The sequence below is a fragment of the Loxodonta africana genome, chromosome 7, assembly GCF_030014295.1.
Source record: "Loxodonta africana isolate mLoxAfr1 chromosome 7, mLoxAfr1.hap2, whole genome shotgun sequence".
NCBI lineage: Eukaryota > Metazoa > Chordata > Mammalia > Proboscidea > Elephantidae > Loxodonta > Loxodonta africana.
This window is the reverse complement of record NC_087348.1, coordinates 96280535-96302001: the sequence shown is the minus strand read 5'-3', so window position 1 is coordinate 96302001 and position 21467 is coordinate 96280535. Positions and strand designations below refer to the sequence as shown.

The 21467-nt window shown below is 38.1% G+C and overlaps 1 protein-coding gene across 5 annotated transcripts in view; it reads left to right on the top strand.

Moving 5' to 3' along the window:
• NARS2 (asparaginyl-tRNA synthetase 2, mitochondrial) overlaps positions 1-21467 on the top strand; it is a 212050-nt gene that overhangs the window by 79418 nt on the left and 111165 nt on the right. For all 5 annotated transcript variants that reach the window (XM_023558513.2, XM_064288755.1, XM_003418535.4 and 2 more), the window contains one exon: positions 283-377. In XM_023558513.2, coding sequence (XP_023414281.1) covers positions 295-377 — 83 coding nt within the window. In that variant the 5' untranslated portion in view covers positions 283-294. The remainder of the gene's footprint in view (positions 1-282; positions 378-21467) is intronic.

Here is a 21467-nt window from a genome sequence, read left to right as displayed (position 1 = left end):
AAAATATAAAATTTTAATAGTCTGGGTAATGGTTACCTTTGGGGAGAAAAGAGGAGTTATTTATTGGAGAGGGGCATGAAGGGTCTTCTTGATTTTAGCACTTTCCAAGCAGGCATTTTCTCTTTTAACTGTGGACTGAGAAGTACCTTTATTTTGATGAGAATGACCTGTCTTCACATAGGTTTAATTGCATTATGATTTTTAGTGGTGGCAAGTATGTGAATGTGAACAGCAAACCAAACATGTAAATAGCTTTTTATGTCTTGTGTTCTTTATTTACAGCCTTCAAGCAAAATGAAGGTATCTGAGGAGAATTTCTTCAATGTTCCTGCTTTCTTGACTGTCTCAGGACAACTTCATCTAGAAGTGATGTCAGGGTACGGAATTTTCTTTTCTCTTTTGTTTTCATGGACTATTGATTTTGGTTTCCGTGAGAGTGAAATAGAGCTTTCCTTTCCAATGCTTGAAACCTAAAAATTAGTGTTTGTCTTTGTGGTTATTCCATTTGAATCCAAAAGTACATTTAGATCAACAATTTGAAAATATCCAAGTTTATTACTACAAAATCACATTAGTCTAGACTTTTATTTTTAGTAAAAAATGTAGCACTGAAAAGACAATATTTTTCTTTTTACTATGTTTAGGTCCTAAATCTCAAGCACATAATTAAAATTTAAGCATAATTAATCATGTTTATGAAAGTAAAGGCAGTTCACACCTGAACCAGGTATTAGGCCATTTCATTAAAAAAAAAGGGGGGGGGGAGCGAGGGAGTTACCTGGAACAGATGGAAGAATTTTTTTTTCAATTAGATTAATAAAAAATATAATTAACCCGTAGAGCTGTCATGACATTGTGACAAATTCGAAAGTCTTAGAAGTCAGAACATACTAACTTTCACACACACACACACACAACACCCAAACCCGTTTCTGTCAAGTCAGTTCTGATTCATAGTGACCCTATAGGACAGAGTAGAACTGCCCCATAGTGTTTCCAAGGCCGTAAATCCTTGTGGAAGCAGACTGCCACATTTTTCTCCCCACTGAGGGACTGGTGGGTTCAAACAACCAACATTTTGGTTAGCGCCAGACCTCTGGCAAGTCACTGTACTCCTTTGGGCCCAACTTTCTGTTCTTTTAAAACAGCAGATTGAACAGATCTTAAGGTTCTGTCTGAACCTAACGTTCTGTAACTTTGTGAATAATTCAGTGCTGACTGAAGTACTGAGTTTCTTTTCTCTCTCTTTGTTTTCTCATATAAAACCAAACCAAACCTATCCCGTTGCCATCGAGTCAATTCCAACTGATAGCGCCTCTATAGGACAGAGTAGAACTGCCCCATAGAGTTTCCAAGGCGCGCCTGGTGGATTTGAACTACCAACCTTTTGGTTAGCAGCCGTAGCACTTAACCACTACACCACCAGGGTTTCCTTTCTTATAAAGGGGCTAGGGATTTTAAAAATCTCTTAAGGAAATGGCTGGAGTAAAAGAAAGGAATCTTTGTGTGTTTCCCATTGTTTTTAAAAGATGCAGATAGGAAAATTCAGAGGAAATAGAATAATTTGCATATTTATTTTTATACATACTTTGTTGGCAGATTGGAATGTCGATGGTGGTATAAAGATGGTCTCGAATATAACATATACTTAAATTCTTTTCTGGTTTATCTTTGAGACAGAAAAATGTTATTTGATTATTCTAGTCATGAAATAAGTGGCAGTTCTACCAGAATACTATTCAGAGAAACTGTCATCATAATAGCCATTATAAAACACAACATCTCAAATGAACAAATGTCAAAGTTTTTTTCAATTCACTAATTACTTAGGGAACAAGTAAAATAGTAATACTAGTTCAAAGGACATCTGAGGATGTCTGCATTCACAGGCAATTTAATAAAGGAATTTTAGAATAAGATTGTTTAGGTTAGTTACAACCTGGTTAAAGTCCTGTAGACCAATAAAGTCTAATTTTTAGGGTTACCTCTTCTACCAGACAGAAATTATTTTCACCTCTACTGGACAAAAATCTACGAAGTTATATGTAACTGCACTTAGTCTGGGATGTTTAATTCAGAAGTAAATAGTGGAGCAAACTACATTCCCTTAAGTAATTAAATAATCTTTGAGTGAGTCTGTATCCCCATATGACATTGAAAGGACTTGTTATCCACCTTTTGGCCTTATTTCCAAGTGTTGGATAACCTTTCTTAACAGCCTTTCAGTGTTCATTTAGTTTATCTATAAAGTGTCATGATATAGGAAAGGTATAAATTTACCAGACATTTGATATTTGTGGGAAGAAGCAAATACTCTTTGCTTCCCAGTTACAATACCACTAGTGAATTAAATATGTTCCCTCCTTCTCAGTAAAGTCAGTGAACCACAGAACATAGTGTACAATGAAACTTGACAGAATATTAAATTGGCAGAATACTAGGTTTTATGATTTTTAATGTGTTTCTAATAATGTCAGTGTTGCTAGTTTAATATGCATAGTTCTAGGATTATTAATATACAGTACATCATGTTTCAGATTAATGCGTGATCTGATCTCCAATAAAATATTGTTGGTCCTATTACCCTCAGCTTTGTTTTTTCTTCAATTTTATTTAGCAGACTTATAAAATGGAGAAAACGGTAGTTAAATTTAGAAGCATAACATTTTCCAAAATGATATCTACGTTGGTTAAGTAGGCTTATGGCTCCCTTTTAAAGTTAAAAAAAAAATTTTTTTAATAAACTATTTTGGAATAATTTTGAGTTTTATAGAAAAGTGGCAAATGTAGTACAAAGAGTTCCTCACTCAGTTTCCTCCATAATTAACTTCTGATATTACCATGCCAAATTTGTCAAAACTAAGGACCTGATGTTAGCACACATTACTATTAACTAAATTCCCAGCTTTATTTGGATTTCACCAAATTTTCTATTAATGTCTTCTTTTTGTTCCAGGATCTAATTCAGGATACCACTTTAGGTTTAGCTGTCATGTTCCCTCAATCTACACTAGTCTGTGGGAGTTTCTTAGTCTGTCTTGGTTATCTAGTGCTGCCGTAACAGAAACACCACAAGTGGGTGGCTTTAACAAACAGAAGTTTATTTTCTCACTGTCTAGGAGACAAGAAGTCTGAAATCTGGTTGCCAGCTCCAAGGGAAGGCTTTTTTTCTCTGTTGGCTCTAGGGGAAGGGTCCCTGTCATCAGTCTTCCCCTGGCCTGGGAGTTTCTCAGCGCAGGGACTCGGGGTCCAAAGGACATGTCCTTGTGGCTCTACTTTCTTGGTGGTATGAGGTCCCCATGTCTCTCTGCTCTCTTATCTCTTTTATATCCCAAAAGAGATTGACTTAAGACACAACCCAATCTTGTACATTGAGTCCTGCTTCATTAATATAACTGACTCTAATCCTGCCTCAGTAGCATCATAGAGGTAGGATTTATAACATAGGAAAAACACACCAGATGACAAAATGGTAGACAATCACACAGTACTGGGAATCATGGCCTAGCCAAGTTGACACACATTTTGGGGGGCTCAATTCAATTCATAACACAGTCCTTCCTTATTTTTTCATGACCTCGATAGTTTCGAGGAGTACTGGTTAGGTCCACAATAGAATGTACCCCAGTCTGGGTTTGTCTGATGTTTTTCTCATGATTAGACTTGGTTATACAGGTTTTTGGAAAGAATACCACAGAGGTGAGGTGCACTTCTCATCATATCTTATCAGGGGACATGTGATATCCATATGGTGATATTAACCATCATTTGGTTAACTAAGGAAGTTTGCCAGATTTCTCCACTAAAAAGTTACAGTTTTTCCATTTCCCTATTCTGTTCTTTGAAATTGAGTGACAAAATTTAGCTCACCCTTACCAGGGGCAGGAGGGGGGTGCATGGTTGAAAGTGGAATAAGCACCATTCCTGGAATGGGAGTATTGAGAATTCTTCTGTATGGAAGATTTGTTGTTTCTTTTCCCATTTTATTCATTCATTTATTTATATCAGAATGGATTCATGCATATTTATTTTATACTTTGGGTTATAATTCAATATTGTGTTATTTTATTGCTCAAACTGTTCCAGTTTTAACTGTTGGGAACTCTTTCCGTTTGGCTCCTGTGTCCCTTTGATATTGCCCCCATCCTTTTGTGTTTTGAGTATGTCCTTACTTTCTGGAACTACAAGATACTCCAGGCTTACCCTAGCTCTAGAATAAGTCATTTCTTCAAGGATCTCTGATTTGTTTTATTGGAAAATGATTTTTAGAATCCAAGATCTGGCCATTGGATGTGCTGGTTGATACTGGGACATCATTGTTTCTAAGCCCTCTTTGTGTATAGAACTATAAATATGCTTTTAATTTTTTATTTCCTTCTGCCTATAAATATAATTTATAAATGAGAAGTTAATTCTGAGAGAATTAGAAATGCTCTAATTTGCAAACCTGCAATTAAGAAATATCATGTAATAAAAGTTTCTCATTTCTTGTCAGCTAAAGCCAGAATTGGAGGAAGACTCACTCTAGTATATTTGAAAGAGTTTGATTATTAGTGTTTCCTTTCGGCATTCCGTTACAGAGGCTTTTCCTTACTGTGAATTTTGGTACAAAGATATGAAGTCCAGCATATTCCTAGTTAGAACTGATGCTTTCCTCTTGAACGTTGCTGTTGGAGATATAAATTGGTATGGCCTCTCCAGAGCAATACCTTTTTACCCAGAATTTCATTTCTAGGAATTTTTCCTAAGGAAATGATCTAACAACTCTGAAAGATGTGTAAACAAAAATGTTTCAGTGATTCCCACAGCACACAGGGACCCTCATAGCACACAGGGATCCCACAGCACACGGGACTCTCCACAGCACCTGTGGAACCCCCACAGCACACAGGGACCCTCATAGCATATGAGGACACCCCATAGCAGGTGGGGACCCCCCCCCCAGCATGACCCCCCTCCTCTCCTCTCCAGGGGGGCTGGACCTCCAGTGCTGTGGGTCATGAGGACATTTTGGTTTTGTTTTTTTAAATAAGACCTTTAAAAACTGATAATATTGACATTTAAACCATAGAAATGTTATCAAAGTAGATTATAAATGGGAGTAGGTAAGCTGCATACCATCTTATACTACAGAGCAAAATAAAGTAAAAGTGGCTTCTTCACCCTTCAGAAAAAAAAAAGCTGAAAGCACGTTTATAATAGTGAAAAATTACTAATAATCTGAATGTTCATTCAAGAAGATTGGTTAACCCCCAGTATATCAAGAAAGATACAGTAATCATCACCATTTACCATCTGGGCCCAATGGACCTTTTTTTAAATAAATATTTTCAAGTCATCTTAGGAATGATTTATAGATGTAAGAATAAAGGGATACAGGTGTACCTTGGAGATATTTCGGGTTCGGTTCCAGACCACCACAGTAAAGTGAATAATGCAATAAAGCACGGCACACAACTTTTTTGGTTTTCCCAAAACCAGTGAGTACAAAAGTTATGTTTATACTGTAGCCTGTTAAGTGTGCAATAGCATTATGTCTAAAAAAAATGTACGTAACTTAATTAAGAAATACTTCATTGCTAAAAAATGCTAACCATCATCTGAACCTTCAGCAAGTCGTAATCTTTCTGCTGGTGAAGGGTCTTGCCTCAGTGTTGATGGCTGCTGACTCATCAGGGTGGTGGTTGTTGAAGGTTAAGGTGGCTGTGGTAATTTCTTAAAATAAGACGACAGTGAAGTTTGCCTCATCGCTTGACTCTTCCTTTCATGAAAGATTTCTATGTAGCATGTAATGCTGTTTGATAGCATTTTACCCACTGTAGAACTTCTTTTAAGATTGGGATCAATCCCCTCAAGCCCTGCTGCTGCTTTAGTAACTAAGTTTATGTAATATTCTAAATCCTTTGTTGTCATTTTAACAATGTTCACAGCACCTTCAGCAGGAGTAGATTCCATCTCAAGAAACCACTTTCTTCGCTAACTTATAAGAAGCAACTCCTCATCTGTTCAAGTTTTATCATGAGATTGCAGCAGTTCGGTCACATCTTCAGGGTCCAGTTCTAATTCTAGTTCTCATCATTTCCACCACATCAGCAGTCACTCTCTCCACTAAAGTCTTGAATCCCTCAAAGTCATCCATGAGGGTTGGAATCAACTTCTTCCAAAAGCCTGTTAATGTTGATATTTTGACCTCTTCCCATGAATGTTTTTAATGGCATCTAGAGTGGTGAATCCTTTCCAGAATGTTTTCAATTTACCTTGCCCCAGCCCATCAGAGGAATGACTATCTATGGCAGCTATAGCCTTACAAAATGTATTTCTTGAATAATAAGACTTCAATTTGAAATTACTCCTTGATCCATGGGCTGCAGAATGGGTATTGTGTTAGCAGGCATGAAAACAACATTAATCTCCTGTACATCTCCATCAGTGCTCATGGGTGACCAGGTGCACTGTCAATGATCAGTAATATCCTGAGAGAAATCTTTTTTTCTGAGCAGTAGTTCCCAACAGTGGGCCTAAAATATTCAGTACGGCATGTTGTAAACAGATGTGCTTTCATCCAGGCTTTGTTGTTACATTCATTTATAGAGTACAGGCAGGGAGATTTAGCATAAAGCTTAAGGGCCCTAGGATTTTCCAAATGGTAAATGAGCATTGGATTCAATTTAAAATCACCAGCTGCCTTAGCCCCTAACAAGAGAGTCAGCCTGTTCTTTGCAGGTTTGAAGCCAAGCATTCGTTGACTTCTCTCTAGCTGTGAAAGTCCTAAATGGCATCTTCTTCCAATATAAGGCTGTTTCGTCTGCACTGAAGATCTGTTGTTTACTGTAGCCCCTTCATCGGTTATCTTAGCTAGATCTTCTGGATAACTTGCACGGCTTCTGCATCAGCACTTGGTGCTTCACCTTGCACTTTCATATTATGGAGATGGTTTCTTTCCTTAAACCTCATGAACCAACCTCTTCTAGCTTCAAACTTTCCTTCTGCAACTTCCCCACCTCTCTCAGCCTTCATAGCATTGAAGAGAATTAGGGCCTTGCCCTGGATTAGGCTTTGGCTTAAGGAAATGTTGTGACTGGTTTGATCTTCTATCCAGACCACTAAAACTTCCTCCATATCAGCAATAAGGCTTTTTCATTTTCTTATCATTCATGTATTCATTGGAATAGCACTTCTAATTTCCTTCAAGAATTTTTCCTTTACATTCATAACTTGGATAACTGGCACAAGAGGCCTAGCTTCGGCCTGTCTCAGCGTTTTGCTTAATCATGTCTAGCTTTTGATTTAAAGTGGGAAGCCTGCTACTCTTCCTTTCAGTTGAACACTTGTACAGGCCATTGTAGGGCTATTAATTGGCCTGATTTCAATATTGTTGTGTCTCAGGGAATAGGGAGACCCAAGGATAGGGTGAGAGGTGGGGAAACAACCTGTTGTTGCAGTCAGAACACACACAACATTTATCAACTAAGTTCACTGTCTTACATGGTGCAGATTGTGGTGCCCCCAATTACAATAGTAACATTAAAGATCACTGATCACAGATCACCGTAACAGAGATAATAATAATGAAAATTTTGAAATACTGCATGAATTACCAAAATGTGACACAGAGACACGAAATGAGCACATGCTGTTGGGAAAATGGCAGCGACAGACTTGCTCAACACAGGGTCACCACAAACCTTCAATTTGTAAAAAATAAAATCTGAGAAGGTATAAAACGAATTATGCCTGCACTGAAAAATAATTTTATTAGACATTTTAATAAGAATTTAAACATGACAAACTCAAACATTTTTAAACATCTTTATTGAGATATAATTTACATACCACAAAAATTTGCCTTTTTAAAGTGTACTGTACAATAGTTTTTAGATTATTTACATAGTTGTTCAAACATCACCATAATCTAATTTCAGGTTGTTTTTATCATCCCAACAAAAACCTTGTCCCATTAGCAGTTACTCCCCATTCTCATCCCTAGCCCTAGTCCTAGATATGCACTAATCAGTCTACTTTCTGTTTCTATGGATTTGCCTATTCTGTATATTTTGTATAAATGAAATCATACAATGTATTTTGTGATTGGTTTCTTTCACATAATACAACGTTTTCAAGGCTCATCCATGTTGCAGCATGTACCTATACTTCATTATTTCATATAACTGAATAATATTCCATTATACCCGCTCCTCACTTATTGGCATGGTAAGGGTCCAAAGATCAGGTTGTTATGTGAAAACTGGCCTTACGCAAAAACAGAGTTAAAAAGCAGAGTCTACCGCCTTGCCACACTGAAGCAGGTCGTTAAACCCTGGCGTAAGACGGATTTATGCTTGGAAGAGGCCTGCTACTGAACTAAAGGAGATGAGCTACAGGCCTCGGGTTAGCTGTTCTGGGGCCGTGCCGTGACACCCCACAACATCCTGCACACCTTAAGCCAGTTGCCCAAACTGCAGACCACAGTTGCAGCCCTCATGACCAGGACCGGCAAGCATTCCAGGAAGACTGTGGGTGCTGGCGAGTTCCACCAACAATGTATGAGGGTTCCAATTTCTCCACATTCTATCAACATTTGTTTTGTCTATCTCCTTTATTGTAGCCATTCTTCCAGGTGTAAGGTGGTGTCTCATTATAGTTTTGATTTGCATTTCCCTAATGGCTAATGGTCGGCAGTTTGAATTCGCCAGGCGCTCCTTGGAAACTATATGGGACAGTTCTATTCTGTCCTGAAGGGTCGCTATGAGTCAGAATCTACTCCACAGCACTGGGTTTTTGTTTTTTGAATGACTAATGATGTTGAGCATTTTTTCTTGTGCCTGTTGGCCATTTGTTTATCTTCTTTGGGGAAGGAAATCTCTATTTAAATCCTTGTCACATTAAAAAAAAATGGTTATTGTCTTTTTATTATTGAATTGTAAGAGTTCATTATATATTCTGGATATAAGACCCTTATCATGTGATTTGCAAATATTTCTTCCCATTTTGTGGGCTCTCTTTTCATTTTCTTAATGGTGTTAGCAAGCCCAAATTTTTATTCTCAGTTTTCCTGGTTGTGAAAGTACCCCAAATGGGCATTTCCTTTCCGTGCAGCTAACTGCTCAGCGCCTGTCATGTATGAACCTGGAACGCATCTATCGTGTAAATGTGGATTTCACATTTCAAATACACCTTTATTAGACTCTAGCTGATTATGACTTCTGGCTCTTCAGACACACCATCAAAAAGCAATACTTCTGGAAACTGATGGCTCATAATTTTATTGAAGAGAAGGTGTCCATCTTTTTTGCTCCATAATTATAGAACATTTTTATTTTTAGATTCATAAACACCAGTTAGAATGATCAACCCAATGAATTTTTTTATTTCTACAGCAGATGCCTTTGTCTACTAACTTACCTCCACACTGTCAGCTTACTAACCACATCAAGTAAATTCGTGTACAAACAACATAAACAATGAAAGGATATCGTCACATATCTTTTAGCAAAATGAGATGGTCCAAGTTATTGTTAAAAAATATTGCATGATGAAGTCTTTTCTGTGAAATGATAAATTGGGTGGAAATACCATGTTTTCTTTGTCCCTAACATGTTACCATTGAGTTGATTATGACTCCTGGCAACCTCATGTGTTACAGAGTAGAACTACTCCACAGGGTTTTCTTTGCTGTAATCTTAATAGAAGCAGACTGCCAGGCCTTTCTTCCATGGTACCACTGGGTGAGTTCGAACCACCAACCTTTAGGTTAGTAGTTGAGAGCAAACTGTGCCACCTAGGGATCTACTTTTTCTCCTTAAAATATATATATATTATTCACCTATCAGTTCTTAAGTTTGATAAAATCTGTCTAGGATACCATAATCTGAAGGATTAGAGCCTAAGATTCTGTTTATACAGCTAACTTCGCCATCATCATTAGAGACTAGACTGTTGCTGTCTCTTCACATTCATTTTCTGATTTGTCTAATAATTATGAAACTTTCACTTTTCACTCTCACTTTTCTCTTTGTCATTATGAGCAAAAAAGAAAAGATTCTGAATTCTCAATTGTGTTCTGTGAAAACTACAAAAAAGACTACAAAGATGGTGTCTGCAGGCTTCTTTTATATCTTCTTGAAATATGACACTTTTGTGCCATGATAAGAAAACTGGAAGATGGTACAATGGTGATGATTTATCTCACTATTGCATCTTCCTTTTATGCATCCACCATTCTTCTATTTTCTTAGTACTTTAGTCTTTTTAAACATAATTAGGAATAATTGATGAGTAACGATAAAATAATTCCTAGGGTGATGAAACAGCACAACGTTTCAAAGTACAGGAAAAATAAACCAAAAAAACAAACCCATTGCCGTTCAGTCGATTCTCTGTCACAGCAACCCTATAGGACAGAGCAGAGCTGCCTTGTAGGGTTTACAAGGAGCAGCTGGTGGATTTGAACTGCCAACCTTTTGGTTAGCAGCTGAGCTCTTAACCACTGCGCTACCAGGGCTCCGACAGGAGAAATAAGATTATTAAAATCACACATGTATTTTAGATTTTTGAAAGAACTAGATGAGTTTTATTCTACTTGAAAAAAAGAAAGAAATTCCTCTGCTTTTTCAAAGAATTCTGTAGTAGGTTGAATTGTTTCCCCAAAACAATTCAAGTCCTAAACCACAGTAGCTGTGAAAGTGAACTTATTTGGAAATAGAGTCTTTGGAAATTAAATCAAGATGAGGTCATACTGAATTAGGGTGAAATCCAGTGACTGTTGTCTTTATAACAGAAAGGAGATGGGGGTTTGGATACAGAGATGTAGGAGGAGACTCACAGAGGGAAGAAGACCACGTGAAGACAGAGGCAGAGATTGGAGTGATGCAACTACAAGCCAAGAACGCCAAGTATTGCCAGGATCCGCCAGAAGCTAGGAAGAGAGACAAGGAAGGATTCTTCCTTAGAGCTTTTAGAGGGAGCATGGCCCTGCTGACACCTTGATTTTAGACTTACAGCTGACCCCTGCCCATCAATGTAAACTTAGCTTAAAAATTATCTCCCCCAGAAAACAACTCGCCCCACACACCTTTCTTGTTTAAATGTAACCGTTTGTACTTACCTATGTAGTAACACTGGAATCATTGATTTATATTTATGTGACTTAGACTCCGAACTTCTTCATTTAGGAACCATGTCTTATTTGATTTTGTGACTGTGTTACTTTACATAAAATAAAGACTTAAGTATGTATTGGAAAAGGGTTTCTATCAATTCTGTTTATCAAAAAATATTGAAATTGCATGTTTCTATATTTATCTTCCCCCTACACTGTAACCCAAACCAGGATATATACCTTGTTTCTCTTTGTCTTCTTAGTACCTATTACTACACGCTGCCTGATCCAGGTCTCAAAAAATCAATCTTAGTTCAATTCAACATTTATTGAGATCCAGCCATGTGCCAAGCACTAGGTAAATGCTGGGATACAGAGATGAACAAGACAGATATAATCGCAACTTCCATGACCCAGTATATATTCTAATGAGCAAGATAGGCATTAAAGAATTACAAGTGTGGTGGCTATTAATAAGAAAGATTGTCCTGTAGGCAAGAACATATGGCAGGGGAATTTTACCTTGTGTAGGTTGATTTGAACTTAGAGGTAGCCTTATCAGTAGAATGATTACATCAAGAGTGCATTTTAAAATGTCATTTATATTTAATGTCCGTTGTTGTCGTTGTTACATGCCGTCGAGTAGGTTCCGACTCATAGTGACCCTATACACAACAGAACGAAACACTGCCTGGTCCTGAGCCATCCTTAAAATTATTGTTACGCTTAAGCTCGTTGTTGCAGCCACTGTGTCAGTCCACCTCATTGAGGGTCTTCCTCTTTTCCGCTGACCCTGTACTCTGCCAAGCATGATGTCCTTCTCCAGGGACTGATCCCTCCTGACAACATGTCCAACGTATGTAAGACACAGTCTCGCCACCCTTGTTTCTAAGGAGCTTTCTGGTTGTACTTCTCCTAGGACAGATTTGTTCGTTCTTTTGGCAGTCCATGGTATATTCAATATTCTTCGCCAACACCACAATTCAAAGGCATCAATTCTTCTTCGGTCTTCCTTATTCATTGTCCACCTTTCACATGCATATGATGCCATTGAAAATACCATGTCTTGGGTCAGGCGCACCTTAGTCTTCAAGGTGACGTCTTTGCTTTTCAACACTTTAAAGAGGTCCTTTGCAGCAGATTTACCCGATGCAATGCGTCTTTTGATTACTTGACTGCTGATTCCATGGCTGTTGATTGTGGATCCAAGTAAAATAAAACACTTGACAACTTCAGTCTTTTCTCCGTTTATCATGATATTGCTCATTGGTCCAGTTGTGAGGATTTTTGTTTTCTTTATGTTGAGGTGCAGTCCATACTGAAGGCTGTGGTCTTTGATCTTCATTAGTAAGTACTTCAAGTCCTCTTCACTTTCCGCAAGGAATGTTGTGTCATCTGCATCACACAGGTTGTTAATGAGTCGTCCTCCAATCCTGATGCCCCGTTCTTCTTCATATAGTCCAGCTTCTCGGATTATTTGCTCAGCATACAGATTGAATAGGTATGCTCAAAGAATACAACCCTGGCACACACCTTTCCTGACTTTAAACCACTCAGTATCCCCTTGTTCTATGTGAACAACTGCCTCTTGATCTATGTAAGGGTTCCTCATGAGCACAATGAAGTGTTCTGGAATTCCCATGCTTCACAATGTTATCCATAATTTATCATGTTCCACACAGTCAAATGCCTTTGCATAGTCAGTAAAACACAGGTAAACATCCTTAAGGTATTCTCTGCTTTCATCCAGGATCCATCTGACATCAGCAATGATACCCTGGTTCCATGTCCTCTTCTGAAACTGGCCTGAAATTCTGGCAGTTCTCTGTCAATATACTGCTGCAGCCGTTTTTGAATGATCTTCAGCAAAATTTTGCTTGAGTGTGATGTTAATGATATTATTCTATAATTTCCACATTCTGTTGGATGACCTTTCTTGGGAGTAGGCATAAATATGGATCTCTTCCAGTCATTTGGCCAGGAGGCTGTCTTTCATATTTCTTGGCATAGATGAGTGAGCACCTCCAATGCTGCATCTGTTTGTTGAAACATCTCAATTGATATTCCATCGATTCCTGGAGCCTTGTTTTTCGCCAGTGCCTTCAGAGCAGCTTGGACTTCTTCCTTCAGTACCATCGGTTCCTGATCATATGCTACCTCTTGAAATGGTTGAACATCGACTAATTCTTTTTGGTATAATGACTCTGTGTATTCCTTCCATCTTCTTTGGATGCGTCCTGCGTCGTCTAATATTTTCCCCATAGAATCCTTCACTATTGCAACTTGAGGCTTGAATTTTTTCTTCAGTTCTTTCAGCCTGAGAAACGCTGAGCGTGTTCTTCCCTTTTGGTTTTCCATCTCCAGCTCTTTGCATGTGTCGTTATAATACTTTACTTTGCCTTCTCTATATACCCTTTGAAATCTTCTGTTCAGTTCTTTTACTTCATCAATTCTTCGTTTTGCTTTAGCTGCTCAAAAGATGACTGAGGAAGAGCTGCCTCCTCAAAGTAGATTCGACCTTAACGATGTGGATGAAGTAGACCTTTCGGGACCTTCATTCGCTGATGTGGCACGACTCAAAATGAGAAGAAACAGCTGCAAGCATCTATTGATAATCAGAACGTGGAATGTATGAAGTATGAATCTAGGAAAATTGGAAATCATCAAGAATGAAATGGAATGCATAAACATCGATATCCTAGGCATTAGTGAGCTGAAATGGGCTGGTATTGGCCATTTTGAATTGGACAATCATATAGTCTACTATGCTGGGAATGCCAGCTTGAAGAGGAATGGTGTTGCATTCATCGTCAAAAAGAACGTTTCAATATCTATCCTGAAGTACAGTGCTGTCGGTGATAGGATAATATCCATATGCCTACAAGGAAGACCAGTTAATACAACTATTATTCAGATTTACACACCAACCACTAGGGCCAGAGGTGAAGAAATAGAAGATTTTTATCAGCTGCTGCAGTCTGAAATTGATCAAACGTGCAATCAAGATACATTGATAATTACTGGTAATTGGAATGCGAAAGTTGGAAACAAAGAAGAAGGATCAGTAGTTGGAAAATATGGCCTTGGTGATAGAAACAATGCCGGAGATCGAATGATAGAATTTGACGACACCATCAACTTCTTCATTGCAAATACCTTCTTTCACCAACATAAATGGCAACTATATACGTGGACCTCACCAGATGGAACACACAGAAATCAAATTGACTACATCTGTGGAAAGAGATGGTGGAAAAGTTCTATATCATCAGTCAGAACAAGGCCAGGGGCCAACTGTGGAACAGACCATCAATTGCTTATATGCAGGTTCAAGCTGAAACTGAAGAAAATCAGAGCAAGTCCACGAGAGCCAAAATATGACCTTGAGTACATCCCACCTCAATTTAGAGACCATCTGAAGAGTAGATTTGACACATTGAACACTAGTGACCAAAGACCAGACAAGTTGTGGAATGACATCAAGGACATCATACATGAAGAAAGCAAGAGGTTATTGAAAAGATGGGAAAGAAAGAAAAGACCAAGATGGAAATTTAATGTCTACTGGTTGTTATATTTCATTTAGATTCTGTTGCTTTCTATTCTTGAAGCAACAGAAGTCGTTATTACAACATTTTTTCTCCCTATTATTATACAGTATTTTATGATGTGTAATCTTTTAGTTAGCCCCTGTATGTGTTATCTGTACTTGGTTTTAGAATGTCTTTTGGTGCTTTTATGTCATATTTATTACATTATCCTTGAATTAATTATATTTACCCAAATCATCAAAAGCTAGAAGACAGTCGAACTTCTTATCCTGTTCCTTTGTCGGCTTCAGAATACTTGGAATGTTTTATAAGACTTCACATGAAAAACTTGTGACTTTATATCCTGTCTACTCATAGGAACAGCCAGGATAATAAGGGATCTGTATGTCATTTCCTATAAGAAATGGTTAAAGACACTAGATAATGTTTAGCATAAGGAAGACAAAGGGGAGACATGATTTGATAGTTGTTGAAACCTATTTGATGAGTTTTTATGAGGGCCTTATGTGCAGATAAGTAAATGATTTTTAAATAACAACTTTACTGAGATATAATTCACATACCATATAATTCACTCTTTAAAAATGTATAATTCATTAGTTTTTAATATATTCACAAAGTTGTGCAACCATCACCACTATCTAATTTTAAAACATCTTCATCACTCTAAAAAGAAACTCTATACCCATTAGCAGTTACTCCCCATTCCTCACGCCCTCAAGCCCTTGACAATCGCTAATCTACTTACTTTCTGTCTCTATGGACTTGTCAATTGTGGACATTTTATGTGAATGGAATTATGCAGTATTTGGCTTTTTGTGTCTAGCTTCTTTAACTTAGCATGATGTTTTCAAGATTTATCCATATTGTAGCATCTATCAGTGCTTCATTCTCTTTTATGGTCAAATATTCTGTTGTTTGGATATATCATATTTTGTTTATCCATTCGTTAGTTGATGAACACCTGGGTCATTTCTACTTTTTGGCTGTTATAAATTAGGGTGCTACGAGCATTTATGTACAGGTTGTTCTGTGAACATGTTTTCATTTCTCTTGGGTATAGACCTAGGAGTGGAATTGCTGAGTCATACGGTAAATATGTTTAACATTTAGAGAAACTACCAAACTTCAATCATTTTCCTTGAGTAAGCGCTCCGTGGGTTGCTGCAAGCTTTTCATTTAGTTTCTAGAGTACCAAAAATGTTGATTCTAACTGTTTTTTGCCAGTTTTTTTCGTTCATTTTGTTTAGTTTTTTGGATGTTTTTATGAAAGAATTTGGGAGCTCCTTACTCTACCGTATTCTCTGACGTCACCCCTACATTGTTTTTGATGAGAAGTGAACTATCTTCGTATCGTTATTTGTCTGTATGTACTATGTCTAGCTGCTTTCCAGATGGTCTCGTGAACTTTGGTTTTCAGCAGTTTGACTAGGTGTGGTTTTTCTTCGTAATTATCCTTCCTGGAGTTTACTGAGCTTTTTGCAGTGGTGTGACTAGGATTGGTGTTACCCAGTACAGTAACTCAGTGGTGTCACACACCCGCCCCCCGCCCCCATGGACCTCCTCCTGTACCAAGCCATACAGAATTCTTAGTAATGTTTTTTGTACTGTTACTCATAAATTGTAATCCCGGTATGTCACTCCTTCTTTTCCTTTAATTACTGCTTCATTCTCAAAAAAGTTGTTTATATAGGTTCACAAATACTAATTATCAGAATATTGTAGCTAAAACACCAGAAAATTTGACAAAATCAGCAGCTGTAAAAACACCAGCAGCAACAACAAAAAAAAAAAACAGCACATGCTTATAGCATGTATAGATGAAGCCATGTGATTTGAAGTGTCATTGTAATTGAGTAATAATGACAGCTCTGACCGGAGCACATTGGAAGGTTCAAAAAATAGAGTTTTAGCCTTGTAGGTACATTGATACATGTAAGCTGGGCTTACAAAAAATGTTTTTGTTGTTATAACTAACCACAGGGATATTTTTATAAAAAAATAATAAATTTCTGCAGAAATACTGCAAAAAATTTTCCAGGCAGTCATTTCGGTGTCACCCCCTCTGACATTATCATCCAGGGCCGGTCCACACCTCGTGTATCCCCCTAGTGATGCCACCAGCTTCTTGCATCTGTAAGTTTGTTCTTCACCAAATTTGGGAAATTTTTGGTTGTTATTTCTTCAGAGCACACATATATATACTCCCCTCATTCTGTGTCTAATTCCTACTAGGACTACAGTTACACATATATTAGGCTGCTTGATGATGTCCTACAGTTCACTGAGATTTTCATAATTTTTAATATTTTTTCCCCGAGTTCTTCAGATTGGATAATTTCTGATGATCTATATTCAAATTCAGTGATCTTTTCTTCTGTCATCTCCAATCTTAAATTCAGTGAATTTTTTGTTTTATATATTTTATATTATAGTTTCATTTTTAGATTTTCTAGCAGTTTCTTTTTATCTACTCATATTTCCCATCTGTGCATTCATTATGACCATATTTTCCTGTAAGTCCTTGACCATATTTATAGCAGCTGACTGTGGTCCTTATCTGCTAATTCTAGTATCTGAATCATCTTGGAGTTTGTTTCTATTAACTTCTTTTTCTCTTGACTATGAATCAGATTTTTTCTTCTCATGTTTAGTATGGTTTTATTATATACTGATATTGTGAATGATATAATCTAGAGATGCCATATATTTTTATCTTCACTAGTGTGTGCAGGTTTTTGTTCTAGTAGGCAGTTAATGTGGCTGGACTTAAACTCCAAAAGACTTTGGAGTCTTCTGCACTGGGCAGTGGCTGAAATCACTACTTAGTTCTTTTAGCCTACAGTTGTTTTCCATCCAGCTTCTGTCAAGAACTGGGAGGGGTCTGAGATTTTACTATACTTGCAAGCTAACAGGTTAGGTTGCCACCATTTTATGGATGCTGAAAGAAGACACTGGACTCCCAGATCAGTGATAAAGGCCTTTATTACTCATGGCACATCAAGTAACATGAGCATCAACATGTTTGTATTGGTTTCCCTTGTCCTCAAGTCCCATGGAGATTATGCAGTATGACTACACAGCTGAGGAATACTGAGGTTGAGGAATACATCGCTTTTAGCAAGCAGTAGGCAAGCTTGCGCTTTTGGGGTAGAGGTGATGGTAGTTATTACCTCGTTTTTCAAGGTTACCAGCTGAATAAAGAACCTTGAGAAATGCCTTGGTTAAAAGAGCAGTCAAAGGCCTTGCATTCTTGGCAAGTCTAGTAAGACGTAGAAGAGCACAAAGAGACCTATGGTGGAATGTCTCCCAACAGCTTCCTGGAGTCTTTCTCATGCTTTCACAGTTCAGGGTTCAATCAAGGACCAGTATTGAATTTTATATGTAGATTTTGGGGCTCCCCTTCTGTGGCTCCCTTCTTTATGAGATTTCCTCCCTCATTTTGCTGATGCTTTGATACACAAACTGTGTAGTTGTTGTTAGCTGCCTCTTGAATGATTGCCCTCTAAGCCTGCTGCATATCTGACATCCTGGGACTTAGTCATTTTTCCCACACTTTTCCAGATTGCCATATCCCCCACTTCTTTAATATACTCACTTGTTTTGCTGAAGTGTGTCCTAAAAAGGGGCATATGGAAGGTGTCTTAGGCTGAGTTCTCTAGAGGAACAAAGCCAGTAAAGCGTATAAATATATAGAGAGAATGAGATTTATATCAAGGAAATGGCCCACATGATTGTAGAGGCTGGAATATCCCAAGCCCATGGGTCAGGTTGTAGTTTTCTCCTGATTGATGTGGCCACAGGCCTGGTGAACCCAAAATCGGCAGGTCAGACAGCAGGGCTCTAGCTCACAGGCTGCAAAAACGAATGAATCCCAGCATCATCAGGGAAGATCAGACTGCAGGTAAGCTGCTAGCTCAGGTCCCAAGAACTGGAGGTCAGATGAACAGGAACCAGCTGCAGAATCCAGAGTGAGCAAAAGCCCTCAAGCCTTGCCAAAAAGTCCGTCTATATTAGATGCAGGCCACACCCTCAAGGAGACTCCCTTTCAGCAATTGATTATTCACAGCTGATCCCATCACGGAGGTAATCGCATTACATCTCATCTCATGATAGAAGTGATCGCATCATTATACGACTGGCAAACTACTTCATAACTGCCAAACCACGGAGAATCACAGCCCAGCCAAGTTGGCACACAACCTTAACGATTATAAAAGACACCTGTTGCCATCGAGTCACTTCTGAATCATAGTGACCCTATAGGAAGGACAGAGTAGAGCAGCCCCATAGAATTTCCAGGGAGCATCTGGTAGATTGAAACTGCCGACTTCTTCACAAGTAGCTGTAGCTCTTAACCGCTGCGGCGCCAGTGTTTCTTTAGCGATTATAGAAGGTAAATTTTCTGAGTCTTTGCATATTGGAAAATGTCCTTGTTTAGTCTTATACTTGGTTAATAGGGATGCAGAATTTTTCCTATCCTAACTTTAAAGGCATTGTTCCATTATCTTCTAGTTTGCAATTTTGCTTAAAAAGGTCTTGTGCCATGTGATTCTCATTTCTCTGCAGTTGTCCTGTTTGTGTTCTTTCAATAGATGCTTTTAGGGCATTCTTTTTATTATTATTTTTTTTAATATCACACTGATATTTCTAAGTATGGGTCTTTTTCTAAATCTTGCTTAGCACAGAATGAACTCTTGATAGGAAAGGTTCTTTGTATCTCTAGAGAACTTGTTTTCTATTATTTCTTAGTATGTTCCACCCCTTTCTTTTCTCTGTTCTCTTCTTCCAGAAATTCTGAATATTGAACTTCTGTATTAAGTCTGCCTTTTAACTTACACTCATACTTTCCATCTTTTTTGTTTTTGTTCAGCATTTTTGAAGACTTTCTAGAGTTTCTACACTAGTCCTTCCGTTGCGTTTTTACTTGGGAAATCTTTTATTTTTTTTTTCTACAGGCTCCTATCGTCTTATGTTCTTTTACCATAGTTTCCTGTCCTATTTTATCATTTTTTAGATGTCATATGCTCTCAGATTTCTCTGAAAATCCCAGAGGTTGATTGGTCCATCAGTTGGCTCTTTTTTAAAATTATCTCCTGAATTTTTATTGTTACTTCTGGAGACTCATTTTGTTTTGTTTTTTAATTGATTTATCCTGGTTTGTATCTTCTGTGTTTTTAGCATTCCTCAAACGTCTGGTATCCCTTGCTTATTTGTTCATTTTTTAATAATGAAACATTAGAACGACCTCTTAGGAGCTCTGGTTATATGGACTAGACTTGACAACTGACAAGATTTGGCTCTTTAGGTTGAATGGTTAGTCTGGCCACTTGTGTGTTTTATCCTATTTATATCACCCAGTGCTATAATGTGGAATGCTGAGGCCCTTATTTTGCAGCTAAAACATTCATACTAGTTGCTCTTCTTGCAACAATTTTGTTTCTTTAGAGAAGCTGTTTTCAAAGTTTGGTTTTTGGACCAACAGCTTCACTATCTCCTGGGAAGTTGTTAGAAATGCAGTTCTCAGGCCTTACCCAGGCCTATTGATTCAGAAACACTGAGGGTGGAGCCCAGCAATCTGTGTCTTAACTAGTCCTCCAGTGTTGGATACTGATGCTGTGAACTATTGCCTTAGAGAAAGACCCTCTCTTCCCTGGTAGGTGGGAACAGCTAGCTTCCAGCCGTTCTGGTGGGAGCGTGGGGTGGGAGGTTGACAGTTCTGTATGCAAACTCTCTATGAATCCCCATTTGTCCCACCCCAGCCTCACCAAGATTCTATATGCAGATCACCTCCCTTCTGCTGTCGCGTACGTGCTCCATATGAATCAGATAATTGCATCCTTGCCTTGCCACATTGCTCATCACAGAATCATCTGCTTTCTGTCCTCTAGAAATTTGTTCCGATCTCTTATCTGCAGAAGGCCCCTTCCTGTTTCTTCCTTTTAATTTTTTGATTACTATTTTAAGGCAGTCTCAGAAAGCAGTGAGACTGTACTTAATTCAGGATGCTAACCGAAAGGTTGGCAGTTCGAATCTACCAGCCGCTCCTCAGAAACTGTATGAGGCAGTTCTATTCTGTCTTACAGGGTCCCTGTGAGTCAAAACAATAGGTTTGGCATTTTTGGCTAATTCACCATCTTAACTTCATTTTTCTAAGTTGAATGGTGTTAATTTTCTTTAACTGCTAGTTAGGTCACGCGTTATTTTGCACAATGACTTAGTATCTCTATCTAACGTGTTAACTCAGCAGTATCTGCATACCACACTTGGAAGTCTGAACACTGGGTTTGTTACCCATTTCTGGCAGTAAATTCCTTTGTACTGGAGATTACCGTACTAACCTGCCTTTTATCCACTTCAAGTTCATGGGACAGTAGCCCCCACTCTTCTGTTATCTTGCTCACTGAGGTCTGGGTAAGCAGAAAAAAGTATCTGAAGGTTGAATGCCTTTGAAATAAGTAAGTTTAGTGTGAGTTAAAAAAAAATTTTTTGGTCGGTCTTTTTTGTAATGATACAAACAGAACTCTATGTGCATGGAATGCAGTGCCCGCTGCATTCTAAAAGCAAATACCAGTTACTGTAGTGAGACATCAAGTTGATTCTCAGTAGTTAGGCCAGTATGGGCAGGAATTGAAGCTATAAAAGGCAACACCAATGTTGTTACTTCTTTCAGTTCCTGTATAGTCTTATCCAAATTCTGTTTTGCTCAGGTGGCTTTAATTACTTTTTTAGGACAAGGAAAAAGATCTATGTCTGTTGCATGTTTGTAGAATTTAGGTCAGGTTGGAGCTGGAGAGGATTTTTTTTTTTTTTTTTAG